Source organism: Acinonyx jubatus, chromosome C2 (assembly GCF_027475565.1).
Source record: "Acinonyx jubatus isolate Ajub_Pintada_27869175 chromosome C2, VMU_Ajub_asm_v1.0, whole genome shotgun sequence".
In the NCBI taxonomy this organism is placed as follows: domain Eukaryota; kingdom Metazoa; phylum Chordata; class Mammalia; order Carnivora; family Felidae; genus Acinonyx; species Acinonyx jubatus.
The window spans coordinates 68,107,029-68,120,347 of NC_069384.1; the positions used below are offsets into that span (position 1 = coordinate 68,107,029).

General features: G+C 49.8%; 1 protein-coding gene across 6 annotated transcripts in view; it reads right to left on the reverse strand.

Annotated features, from left to right (window-relative positions):
- The window catches only part of MYLK (myosin light chain kinase), a 276,342-nt gene that overhangs the window by 105,655 nt on the left and 157,368 nt on the right, over positions 1-13,319 (reverse strand). For 5 of the 6 annotated variants that reach the window (XM_053220952.1, XM_027061019.2, XM_027061017.2 and 2 more), the window contains 4 exons: positions 11,812-12,347; positions 11,079-11,285; positions 5,948-6,082; positions 2,749-2,901 (listed from right to left, as the gene is read on the reverse strand). In XM_053220952.1, the coding sequence (XP_053076927.1) occupies positions 2,749-2,901; positions 5,948-6,082; positions 11,079-11,285; positions 11,812-12,347 (1,031 nt within the window). The remainder of the gene's footprint in view (positions 1-2,748; positions 2,902-5,947; positions 6,083-11,078; positions 11,286-11,811; positions 12,348-13,319) is intronic. The other variant, XM_053220953.1, reaches the window with a different exon arrangement.

Genomic DNA, 13,319 nt, shown 5'->3' on the forward strand with positions numbered 1-13,319 from the left:
CGATTTCTGGATTACAAAACCTTGGCTAAAGAGGTGACAAAGAGCACATCCATGCCTGGCCTTCCTCAGCATCTGTGGGACTCTCCCGCTCATCTTGCCTACGGCAGAGCCGCCCTGGAAACCACCCCTCCCTGGAAACCAGAGAGGGCACTCTGCTCAAGGGCGCCCTCTCGTGGCCAGAGTCCCTAGAATGGCTTGCTCCTCTGGTTCTCCTGTCTGGCCCAATGCCTCCCTTCTCTGATTTTGATTGTCTCCCTTCACTAGAAACCAACGAACAGGTATATGGACCGTCAGACAATCACCTATCTACTGTGGCAAAGTTGGTCCTTTGGTAAAACTGGTTAGACTTGGCATTTTACCTTGTTTAAAAGTGGGGGTCAGCATACACTGAGCACGTCCTCTGTTCAGAAGACATTACATGCATTCATTAACTTAATCCTCACAGTACTGGGGACTGTGACTATCAGTGTCCCCACTGCACAGAAGAGGAAGATGAGGCCCGGCGAGTCAAATGGAACTCAGGTCACCGGGCAGCCTGCTGCACAGCCACGATGAGACTGTGGCCCCCAGCATGTTGAGGGTAGCAGAAAGGCCAGACCCTGGGCAGCTACGCGGAGGCCGGAACAGCACTCGGTACAGTAGAGCTTGCAGCCGCCCCCAGCCCTGAGCCGAGCCGCCTTGGGGCAGGGCCCAGGGTGCCACGGCGGCAGGCAGGCTCAGCCCACCCCCCTCATGTGCAGATGGCCCAGCCCTATGGCTCGAGCGCGTGGCTGCGTCTCTCAGCCTGCTTCACCATTTATGGTATCTCAGCCTCTGTTTGGCCTTCACAGGCCAGTAAATCCCCACACCGGGAGGGAGTTCTCACCCACACAGGGCTGTCCTCAGAGCAAACCCAAAGGGCTCTGGCAGAGTTCTTGCTGAGGACCTGTTTCTGCTTTAAAACATGTTTGGATAGGCAATCACCCCGGCCTCACTCCTCCCACAGACCTGGGGACATGGAGGACAGCCCCAAAGACCCCTTGATCCTTTGTCTGGGGACCCCCACCTCCAGTAGGGCTATTAGCCCAGCTGGGTCTCTTTAATCCAATCTAAAGCCAGGCAAGTGGGGACAGGCACTGGATTAGCAGGGCCGCTGGCAGGAGAGTCTCAGACAGTAGACTCATCACACGTCATTCTGGCCCTCTCGCCTGTTACTAGACTGTGGGGTAGGCCGTGTGGACCTCCAAGGAGAGTCCCCTGTCAGGAAGGTGAGGGCCGCTGCCAAGGAGAGGAGGCTCAGATCTCTTCTTGTTTCATTACTACAATTTCCCAAGGCCCCTCAAAGAGCCATGAAATGAGATCTGTGAGGATAAAGGGGATAGATAATGACAGCCAGAATTCTGGCTGACAAATTCCCGGGAGTCAGACTCAGGCTCCCACCTGGGTGTGAACAGCTTCCTGAAAGGAAGCAGAGGCCAGGTCCCGAGTGATGACTCCATGCCAGAGAACTTCAGAGATATTGGGGAGGCCAGGGCATGTGCCCTTTCTTGGCAGGGCACCTCACAGAGCCAGCCTCACCATGAGCCCCTTAATCCCTAAGGGGTGACACTGCTGAGCCCATGGGGCCCAGACTCTCCCTTTGGGCCAGAGGATGCATGCTCTAGAAAAGGGCCAGGCATGGGAATGAGCACAGGCTTGGGGTCATGAGGATGTGGGTCTGAAAGGCCAGCTCCACTTGCTAGCCTGTGTGCGTAGGCAAGTTGCATTAACTTTTTGAGACCTCCAGACCCTTCTGTGTAAAAGAGGGAGAGCACTGCCCTCCCCAGGGCTGCTGAGGTCTAAAGAAGAAAGTATTTAAGGAAGTAACCAGCACATGATTTTCCTCTTGCCCTTTTCAGTGAAACCATGTCCTGTGGCCTCCACACAGAAGGTGGCTTCTCCACACCCAGAAGGTGGCTGTTCACGTTACAGGGAGACTCTCTCCATGAGGCCTGAACCCTGGGGGATGGAGAGAAGAGACATGGTCTCCTGCCAGTTTGCTGGGAAAACAGAGCACAGCGCACCCGGTTCAAGCACCCAGGCCCCAGTCACACCCAGGAGCTGGGGGCCCAGGCTGGGGTGAGAGTGGGGAGGCAGGCTTACCTGAACACCCTGGCCCTGGGAAGCACTCCCCAGGCACTGTAACCATGCCTGCTGACACCACAGCACAGACAGCTGTGTCTTGAGTGCTGTGGCTCCCCTGAAACTTCCTGGGACTAAAGGCTTGTCAAGGATCAATGGATGACCATGATAATCAGATTACTGGACACCATGCTGGTGATGTATGAAAATGAGCCCAGGCTGGTGGGGAGGAGCAGGGGCAGAAGGAAAAGGGGAACAACCTGCAACCCTCTCAAAGCCTCAATACCAGCACTCTGTTACCCAGTAGCCCCCAGCACGGGAGGTGGCATTTGTGAGACACCTAAGTCCTAAGGGAGTACGTGAGTACTCCTCGTAAGTCATTTTTCAGTGTGCAAAGTCTTCACACTGGGAGCTTCTTCAGCCAAGGGAGCCCTCGCCTCCTTCCCTTGAATCTTCCCTTAGCCCAGGTCGGGTGAGGAGGTGGGGAATTGGCTTTTGAATATTCATCTGCCCTGGCACACCCCGGTCACTGTGAGGCCATTCTAGAGGCTATTTCCTCCACCTGCCTGCCTTCAGGTGCAGTGCTCTTTCTCCAAAGCAGATGTCTGCAGCAAAGGTGCTTCTAGAGAGGTGCCCAGAGGCTCCTACCATGGACAGTGACCCGGGCGCTGCAGGACACCTGCCCCAAGGTGTTCTTGGCCAGACAGGTGTAGATGCCATCGTCCTCCGGCAGGGCGTCCTGGATGTGGAGCTCGGCCACACCGGCCTCACAGGAGGAGTGAGCATACTGGATGGGCTGCTCTGTGGAGGCAAGCACAGGAGGGCTCAGGCCAATGGGTTTCCAGTGGAGGGGATGTGAACCCTGTCCTCTGCAGGGCTGCTGTTGTCATGTCGCCACGCTTGCTCAGATCCACCGGGGGGCCGATGACATGGCAGGCCCACTCCTAGCCAACTGGACAGAGGCTTGCAGGTGCCATGGAGGGAGGTGCAGGAGCAAGGCTGGGGTGGGCAGGACTGTGGGGGGAGATTCTGGAGGCATTGAGAATGCAGAAGGGCAAGGGACATAGTTCTGTGCATTTTGTTTAAACAAACAGTCCTTACATCCACATCCTGGACTTCACAGAATTCTGAGCCTGGAAAGAATCTTACAGGGTCATCTGGCCCATAGCCCAGCTTCAGGCACAACAGGCCTCACCCAGACAACATGAGGCTCCTGGCTCCTTTTAGACATCTCCAGAAATAATGACTTCATTCCCACTGCATATATTCATCAGAAGGCAGTTGTGTGACCTCCACCTGATGTTGCAGTTGGGTCCATTTCAGTACATTTTAGGGTCCATGGAAAAGATAAATATGGGAAACTAAAAATGACTCTAGTCCCTTCTTCTCAGAGTCCCCGCTACAAGATGCCCTTTATTCCGGTCACATAAAGTCCTTCATGGAGATAGAGGCACATGCTATGAACGTCATTGGTTTCCTTAATGCTATATGTTCCTGGGACTTTATTATTCCAGGATGTGAGCTTTCATTTCCAGGGGGAAAAAAAAATCTCATTACTGAATATTCTGGCCTTAGAACAGAAATGTGTCCATTCACCATATTGGAAGCAACTGTCAATTTCTTCCCTTGTCAGGCTCCAGGGTCCTGGTTTGCATTTCATAAAATTGAGGGTGGGCGGTAGGGGAGGGACAAAGTGCAGAAAGAAGTCCTCTCCCTGCAATGCAATGTTTTCTTAGGCACATAGCAACACTTTGTGTCTCTGGGACAACTGCAGAGACTGCCAAGCAAGCATGCCATAGGGCGGGAGAGAAGAGATTCTGCCCTACCTACTGCACTTCATGAAGGGGGTCAGGATCCTGCTACTGAGATGACTGAACACTACTCTTTGCTTTTTGTGAAAATGACGCCCTAAAACCTATCTTCCTTGAGAATACCAGTACATTCCATGACTGCCATCAAAGGGCCTCTGCTGTCGAAATGTGCCAATAAAATGTTTGACACCTCTTTTGTTACTGGGGGGGTAACTCATTTTGGCCCTACAAGCGTGGGATGGAATGGTGGCCCCAGAAAGGAGCTGTTGGCTCAGGGCACTCAGAATTATAGAATTGGGAGACCCAGAACTCTCGGACCCCAAGACTGGGAAGACCAGAGTCAGCAGCCAAGGGAACTTGAGCACGCTCTCCCTCTAGTGGTAATGGTGTGGAAATGCCAAGATTCACCAAGAATAAGAAGGTGGGGTTGCTTTTCCCAGTCCTGAGGGGTGCAGACCAGGGGTCAGCAAACTATTGCTCACAGGCCCAATCTGATCTTCAGCCTGCCTTTGTATGGTCTGGAAGCTAAGAATAGTTCTTACATATTTTAAATCGTTGAAAAAAAATCAAAGGTAAAATATTTTGTGATCCGTGAAAATCATATGAAATTCACATTTCAGTGTCCACAAATAAAGTTTTATTGCAACACTGCCATACTTATTCATTTACAACTTGCCTCTGGCTGCTTTTATGCCACAGTAGCACAGTTGAGTAGTTGTGACAGAGGCTGTATGGCCAGCAAAGCTGAAAATATTTACTATCTGGCCCTTTATAGAAAATGTGTCTGGACCTCTGGTCTGGATTCTGAGCCAGATGGAAGTGAAACTCTCTTACTCAGATCCTTGACTAGTCTTTCATGCCCATGTTCTGTTCCAGCTGCAAGGAGGCTGCCTGTTTGTAGTCAGTCACAGGATCCGACAGAAGCTCTGTCCATAGTGAGGAGTGGAGGGAAGGGCGACCTCAATTTTCACTTATTTGTCCAAGAAGATGACACATAGAAAGACTACATGGAACCTTCTCTCACTCACTAGAGATAATTTCTACCACAGCCTCAGCAAACTATACCAACTAGGAAGGTTTATAGGTAACACGTCAACGGGATAAACAACTAGGGGCTATTTGGTGCATAGGTGACAGGGTGCCGCTGTCCCTTGAGGGGCATATTCTATCAGCCCTGAAAACTGGCTGAGGTCCCAAACCTTTTGTTCCAGCCCATTTCCTCACCCATAAAGAAGCTGATGCCCAGAGAGGTAAAGTGGGGTGTCCAAGGTCATCCGACCACTCGATGGTAGAGGAGAAGTGCCCTTTGTCTCCTGATGGGCAGGTGCCCCTTCACCCTCCTTGTGGATCCCCAAAGCAGACGCTGCTCAATGGCATCAATGTTATGAAGTGTTGTTAGTTCTAAAATTAGATTCCTCCCATAATTTTGGAATTGAAAGGCTTTTTTAAAAAGAGAAGAGTGATAATACGAGATAACCAATTTCTTTCCAAAAGACCTTACCAGGCAAAAACAAACAAACAAAAAGTTGGCATGTCTCTCTAGGACTATACCATTAAAAAAATTACTGGTCTATGAATCCCCAAACCAACTGCCACTAAATAAAAGGTGAGGTTCCATGAGTAACTTCCAGTGTGGTTCACTAATTTAACTTGTTCATTTATTGACTCAACAAATGTTTATTGAGGGTCTACTATGAGCCTGGCCACAAAAATGAACCAAATTGCTTGTGCACTCATGTACCAGGCACGTTAACTGTTCTGTATTAAGGAACTAACTCAATTTTCACATCTGCCACTCTGGAAGGTAGTTAATGTTATTCCCATGTTGCCGGAGCTCAAGGCTCAGATAGGAATAGTAACTTGCCCAGTGTCCCCAGCCGGGCAATAGTAGGCTGTGATCTTTCTGCACCCTGTGACCTCTGTACCCAGCATTTCCTACTTATGCATAGATGGTTCTGAGCAATAAATGGGGGAGAGCCAAGTGAGTATGCAGGCAGGGCCAAAGGGCCCAGAGGGCTGGAGCAGGGGGAACTCACCATTGAGCAGCCAAGTGATTTGGGGGACCGGGATCCCCTGCACTGAGCACTGCAGCACAAAGTCCTGGCCCTCAATGACAGTGCAGTCCTTCAGGACACTGGAGAATGAGGGAGCCACCTCCATCACAGCCAGCTCTGCAAGGGCAAAGAACAGACAGGCCACCTCAGACCACCCCGGCCTGCTCTGGTGACAGACTGCAGTCACCCTGAGCCTCACAGGCAGATGCCTCGCTGCCCCAAACACCCGGAGCTTCCTTAGGAGCCTGGCTGGACCTTAACCTATCTTCACACTTGGAGGCAGGCAGCACCACAGGTGTGGAGACCTGGCCTGGGAGGCAGAGAAAGCGGCAGGGCCTATTTCATGGTCACAGAACAGCCCAGGTCTGGGAGTGCTCAGGACACGGGCCTGTACCCCTTCCCCCAACCCCCGCCCCGCACCCGGGACTCAGGCACCTCCTAGGTTGGCTTCCTTTTGTGTCCTGGAGCATCCACAGAACTTCTTCCCCACTTTCTCATGCCCCTTCTCTCCTTTAACATATTCTATCATACCTGCACAATCTTGGGAATATCTTTGTACTTGTAGAGACAACATGCCCACTGGTAAGGACGTTTCAGTTTTAATTACTATTTTTTCCAATTCCAGGACAAAGACTCACGTGTGTTGTAGTTTTCCAACCTAAGTCGATGGTTCAGGACCACTGGGGGCCTGGGACTATGCATTACTAAGTTCCCTCATGATTCTGATGCATATTCGAGTAGAGAACCACTGAGCTGAACTTTCCAGAAGCCCTCTACATTGGTGAATTGGGGAGCATTTTGTAGTTTGGGGATCTTAACTAAGAGCAATAGGAATAGATAATCTCTTCTACAACTGGAACATGCTGCAGAAACGTCAAGGTGGCTGACAGCTGAGAAGAGGAAATGGGTTTGGTGATTAGACGAGGCCTCAGCAGTGGGGTGGCTCAGTTGGTTCAGCGTCTGTCTTTAGCTCAGGTCATGATCTCACAGCTCGTAAGCCCCGCGTCAGACTGTCCGCCGTCAGTGCAGAGCCTGCTTTGGATCCTCTGTCTCCCTCTGTCTCTGCCCCTTCCCCACTCTCTCTCTCTCTCTCTCAAAAATGAACATTAAGAAAAAGCCTCACCAGTGCGTTTCAAGAGAAGCTAGTCCAGGCAGTGGTGAGGGGTAAGCCATATTATACTGCAGGAGTTCAAGGGCAAAGACGGGTACTTGAGGGCTTACTATGTGCCAAGTACTTTTCTAGATGTGACTGTGACAGTGCCATGAGGTTGCTATCTTAAGCTCACTTTACAGACCAGGTTAAGCCCAATGGTGAAGACAGGCTTTTTGCCCAGCTACATCCGCCCTTCTACCCCCACACCAGAGCTCCCCTACGGGGAGAGAAGGCCGCAGGAGAGCAGCTACAGTCAGAATGATGGTGCATGTGATCTTCACTGCCACTGAGGGAAGGGATGAACAGACTACCTCGAGAGCTGTGGGAAGGCACTTCTATCCCTTTTCCCAGCCAACATCAAATTCCCTCCCAGGGAAATGCCGTAGATAGCCATTGAAAAAATACGGACTTCTTTGTCAGACCAACATGGGTAAGAAATATGCCACCTTTCACAAGGTGTGTGACCTCCAACAAGTCATTTAGCTTCATTACAGCTTAGTATTCTCATCTGGAAAATGGGTGTGACTACAATGATCTCATGAGACTGTTGGGATAACTGAATGGAATAACAGAGATAAAGCATTTATTTATTTATTTATTTATTTTACATTTATTTTTGAAAGACAGAGAGAGCACAAGTGGGGGAGGGGCAGAGAGAGAAGGAGACACAGAAACTGAAGCAAGCTCCAGGCTCCGAGCTGTCAGTACAGAGCCTGACGCGGGGCTCGAACCCACGAACCATGAGATCATGACCTGAGCTAAAGTCAGATGCTTAACTGACTGAGTCACCCCGGTGCCCAAAATCAAAGTCATTAAAACAAAAATTTTTTTAATGCTCATTTATTTACGAGAGAGAGAGAAAGAGAGAGAGAGAACGAGTGGGGGAGGGGCAGAAAGAGAGGGAGACACAGAATCCGAAGCAGGCTCCAGGCTCCAAGCTGTCAGCACAGAGCCCGACGCGGGGCTCGAACCCACAAACCACGAGATCATGACCTGAGCCGAAGTCGGACGCTCAACCGACTGAGCCACCCAGGTACCCCCAGAGAGAAAGCATTTAGCACAAAGCTAGCACAAATGCTAGCACAAAGCCTGGCACGTTGAGCAGGTCTTTGCGGAGTGTGAGCTGTTGTTATCAAATGGAAGCTGTGCATCAATACTACACCTGCAGCAAGTTTGGGGTGAAAGACAGTGGAGAAATCAAGGAGGAGCTTCAGGGGCCGTCGAGCAGAAGGAAGACTTTCTTTCCTTTTTCAGCATAGGGAAGACCAGAGCATGCTTCTAGGGAGAAGTGAGAGAGACTCTGGATAAAGAGAGGGAGACAGATTGAAGAAATGATGGGAGAGTAAATCATCATTAAATAAGATCTTTGTAGAGAGAGGAAAGGATGGAGAGGGAAGTCCAGGTAACAGAGACAGACAGCTCTTCTGCAGCAACGGGACAAAAGGGAGAAAGAGGGTGTTGCAAGAGAAGGTGAAAAGACATGTGTCAGGTGACCTGCATGCTGGTGAAGTCATCAGGAACGGTTTTAGACCAGCCAGTGTCTCCAGGAGGAGGGGGAGTCGAGAAGTACTTTTGCAATGACAGCATAAGGGCTTCTAAAATCCACTCCTCCATACAAGTGACAAGGACACTGGCAAACACAGTCAAATTCAACTTTTTCTGAACTCTGGGCATTAACCAAAGACTTACAACATTCTGAGCAGCATTCATTCAAAAACAAACAGCTGACTGTTGGTAAGAAGAGCCAGCTTTATGGCGGGCTTAATTCCCATCCCGTTTGCCCCGGGTCTGTGGTAGCTCTGAAGACCACATTCTCTTTCATCCCTACCTGACTGTAAGGAGAATCTTGATGCATAGCTTCCATTTAATAATAATGCTAGTTAACACTCCAACAATGTTGGTTGGCAAAATGATGCTTTTTAACTTTCGGTGGACATGATGCCATGTGTCCATCCCATGCATAGAGCCTGGGATGATGAGGCTCAGGCTCTTGGACTTGTGAACTCTATAGGAACTCCCACCTCCAAATGGAACGGATACTATTTCTTATGAAGAAATTCATGAACATAGGAAAAATCCCAATTGAGAAGTAAATCAACTGTATTCATGTAGTGAGAAGTAAGATTACCCCCACCTCTTCCTAAGAATCCCCAGTTTCCCTTCCTTGAGACAAGTCGTGGACCCTTCCAGAAATGTTTTATGCACACGTAAGCATCTGTGTGCACATATCTACATAGATTCTTTTCCTTTTGTGCAAATAGCATATGATACACACAGCTCTGCACTTGGCTCTTCTCCCTTACTGGTATATCTTGGACATGCTTCACCATCAGAGCCCACAGATCCGCCATATTTGTTTTACTGGCTGCATGCAATCCTACTGTATGGATGAAGCACTAAGTTCTTTTCTTTTCCTTTCTTTTTTTGGAAACATTTATCATGGCAAATTTCAAACATACACTCTAGTAAAGAGGGCAGTACAGTGGATTATCATATATCTGTTTCTCAAATTTAATAATTATCAACTTATGGCCAATCTCATATCATTTTAATGCCCACCAGCTCCCACTACACATGGATTATTTCTGAAGAAAATATCAGAAATCATATGATTTCACCAGTAAATAACTCAATTTATATTTCTAAACTACACAGACTTAAAAAAACCCCACAAGATCATCGTATCTTAAAAATAGCACTAATTCCTTTATATCAAATATCTTGTGGATGCTCAAACTTTCCTTGTGTTCTCATTTAAAAAACATTTTTAAAGGCGTCTCAATCAGAATCCACAGAAAGTCCATGGATTACAACTGTTGATATCTCATGTATCTTTTCATCAAAGTTTCCAATTGGAAATTTTCCTTCCTCCTCTTTTTCTTGCAATTTATTTGTTGAAAAAAATAGGCAGAGGGTATTTGTCCCATAGAACTTCCAACAGCCTGAAATTTGCTGACTCTATCCCTGTGGTTTAATATGTTCCTCAATGGGCTGAGGGTCCCTAAGTAGCATTCAAAATAAGGAGGAAATTTTATAGAGTTAGATGGGTATAAGGATATTTATCACAGTTTTGTTACGACAGTGAAAAAAATGGAAACAACGTAAATATTCAATGATAAGAGCAAGCCTAAATCAGATACGCTATTCTATGAAATATCATATGGCTGTTCAAGTCATGTTTTTGAGGTGTGCCCGGATGGCTCAGTCGGTTAAGTGTCTGACTCTTGGTTTCGGCCCAGGTCACAATCTCATAGTTCGTGAGTTTGAGCTCCACGTTTGGGATTCTGTGTCTCCCTCTCTCTCTGCCCCTCCCTCTCTCCTTCTTAAAAATAAGTATGCAAACACTTTTTAAAAATCATGTTTTTGAAGAATATTAAGGTAATATAGAAAGAAATCATATAGAAAGATGCTTATGTAACATGAACAAATTAGAATAGAAAGCAGTATACAAACAGCACAATGCCGATTTTGTTTTAAAGACATTAAAATACCTTTTAATGTTTCTGAGTCATAAGATCATCTTGTGTTTAAATCCCCCACCGTGAACATGCATAACTTTTATAAACAGATATTTCAGTAAACATAAAAGATGCGGGATCCCACATCATCTCCTATGACTCTAAATGTGTATATTTAGTGAACATTTGGTTCTCTGTGGTTACAAGAATGAGTCACGGCACTCCTTGGACAGCTGAGGAACCCAGAAAAGGGAGCTCTGGGCAGGGCTGGGCATGGGGTGTGGGCATGCTTATTCTGAGGGGACTGTGGTGTGAGCTCCTGATCAGGAGTCACGGTCCTGGAGCAATGACTTTGGCCTTGGCATGTGGGTGGGGACGGTGCTTCTGTGGGGTTGTACACCCTGCATGGGGGTGGTAGGGGGCGACACTCCTGTGGTGTAGGAAGCACCCCATGGATGGCCCCACCACGGAAAACCCAGGGTGACTGGAGGAGTGTACTCACGTTTCACCAAGAGAGTCCAGCCACAGGACACCTGGCCTTGGACATTGGAGGCCGTGCAGCTGTAGTTCCCACTGTCCCTGGCCCGTGCTCTGAGCAGGCAGAGGTGATGGCATCCGCCTTCCTCATAAACCTCAACAATGCCTTCTCGTCTTCTCACGGGGGCACCTTCCAGGAACCAGGTCACTTCAGGCTTTGGGGTCCCTGAAACTACAGGGCCAGGCAAAGGGCATGAGGCTCCCAGAAAGCGTACTGTGCCAGTGGGGCGGGCAGCATGCTGGGCCCATGGGAGGAGCTAGGGCTGGTGTGAGCTGCCCTCCCACTGAAGAGGCTCTTACCCCTCACCCTGCACTGTGCAGGAGTAAACATCTCAAGATGGAGGCAGGGTCCTTGGGGAGGACAGACATAGGATGACAAGCCAGGTCTCCAGATCAGCCAAAGCCAGCAGAAGGGAGAAAAGAGGAGCCCCTGTGGCTTGTTTTTTGATGGTGATATTGATGATGGGTTTTCCCCTCTAGAGTGGTAAGAATTAGGGCACAGGGCCAAGGCCCTATCCAACAACGAACATCGGGCCACTGCTGGGTGTTTCTCCAGAACAAGGCACATTACTAGACTGAGTCCTTCCTGAGGGAAGACCCCTGTGAGGTGGCTTCTGGGCCAGGTGGGAGGGAGTAGTCACCCAGGGGCTACATTGGTGAGGTGGGGTGGGGCAGTGACCCTCTTCAGCTCTACTCACCCTCACATCTGAACTTGACTATTTGATCTTCACTGACTTCCTGGCTTTGGGGCTTGCTTTCAAATTTGGGGAATGTGTAATCCCTCCGGCTCTCCATGGGGATTTTCCTGGTAGCAACCTTGCTCACAACCTCCTGGCTTCCCAGGCCAGAATGCCTGGTGGGGAGGGTGGCCGGAGGGGGGGCAGCTGGCCTCTCCCCGTCTTCTCCAGAAGGAGAGAGGGCGCCTGAGGCCAGTGCTCTTGGTTCCGGCTGGACTTTTGCGGCCTGCAGGGTGATGGTGCTGGAAGTCTTCTGCAGGATGGGGCTGCTCAGGGCTTTCCTAGGTGGGTCCCCAGACGGCTCCAGCTTGGACTCCCGCAGGGGCTGAGGATGGCTACCTGTAGCCCAGGTCGGGGAGCCACCTCTCTGGGTGCCAGAGCAGTTTTTTCTTTCAGCTGCAGGCTCCAGGCTGCCCAGTTTCGGCCCCTGCGTCGCTCCATTGGTCACTTCCTTCCTGATATCTGATTTGGCTGCCTTTGTTCCTCTCACAAATGACCTGTGTGGTGGTGGTTTGGCAGGGGGAGGGGCGGGCAATGGGGAGGGAGGAGGAGAAATAGAATGATCATCTGGTTACTCACCAACACTACTCTTCACGGGATCATGAAAGCCTACCAATTAAGACAGAGTACAGGCAAAGGCAGAGTACAGGCAGAGTACAGTACAAAGAAAGCTGCTCTCTGCAGCTTTCTCAGCATCCCAACCCAGAAGGCAAGCAGTCATTCCTGACACTTCCCTGCCCCTCATCCCAATCCAGAATTCTGTCTGCACTTATCCAATCAGCCTTTTTTCTCCCCCTCCACCCAAGTGCCACCCTAGTTCCCACCACACAACTGGCTCCCCCTTGTCCCCGCTGGCCCCCTCTGATCCATTTGGTTCTCTGCATCCATTTTGGATTCTGCGTGAGAAGCACAGCCGATCTTTGCTGCACTGAGCTTCTCAAGATGGCCCATGTGAGCCGGCTCCCGCTGCCTCCTGGACCTCACAAGACTATCTTCGACGCCTACCATGCTACAGCCACACACGTGCTCTTGCGGCTCCCCTCCGTACCACCCCTCTCCTGAGAATGCTCCCTCCCTGAGCTTTTCCTCTTCTGGTTAACACCACCCTTCAAGGGCCTGAGCTCAATGTCAAGTGTTCAGGATGGGCTTCTCTGAACCTCTAATCTAAATTAGCGCTGCTCATTACCCTTCCTCAGATGCACGGCAGCTGGTAACTATGGTAGCTCCGCTGAAAGTCCCTTCTCTCCACCAGACGTCTGCCCACCCTGCAGACCCAGCGTCTAGCCCCGGGCCTCACGCATGGACAAGGAAGCTCCTGATGAAGACGTGCTACATGGGTGAGTGGATTCTGCCTGGCACAGCACCCTTCCTAATGACTGCTAACTGGTAAAGGCATTGGCCAGACTCTGGGAAAGATGACAGCATTGTGTCTTCAAGAGTCTCACTACGATGGCAAGCCTACTACAGAA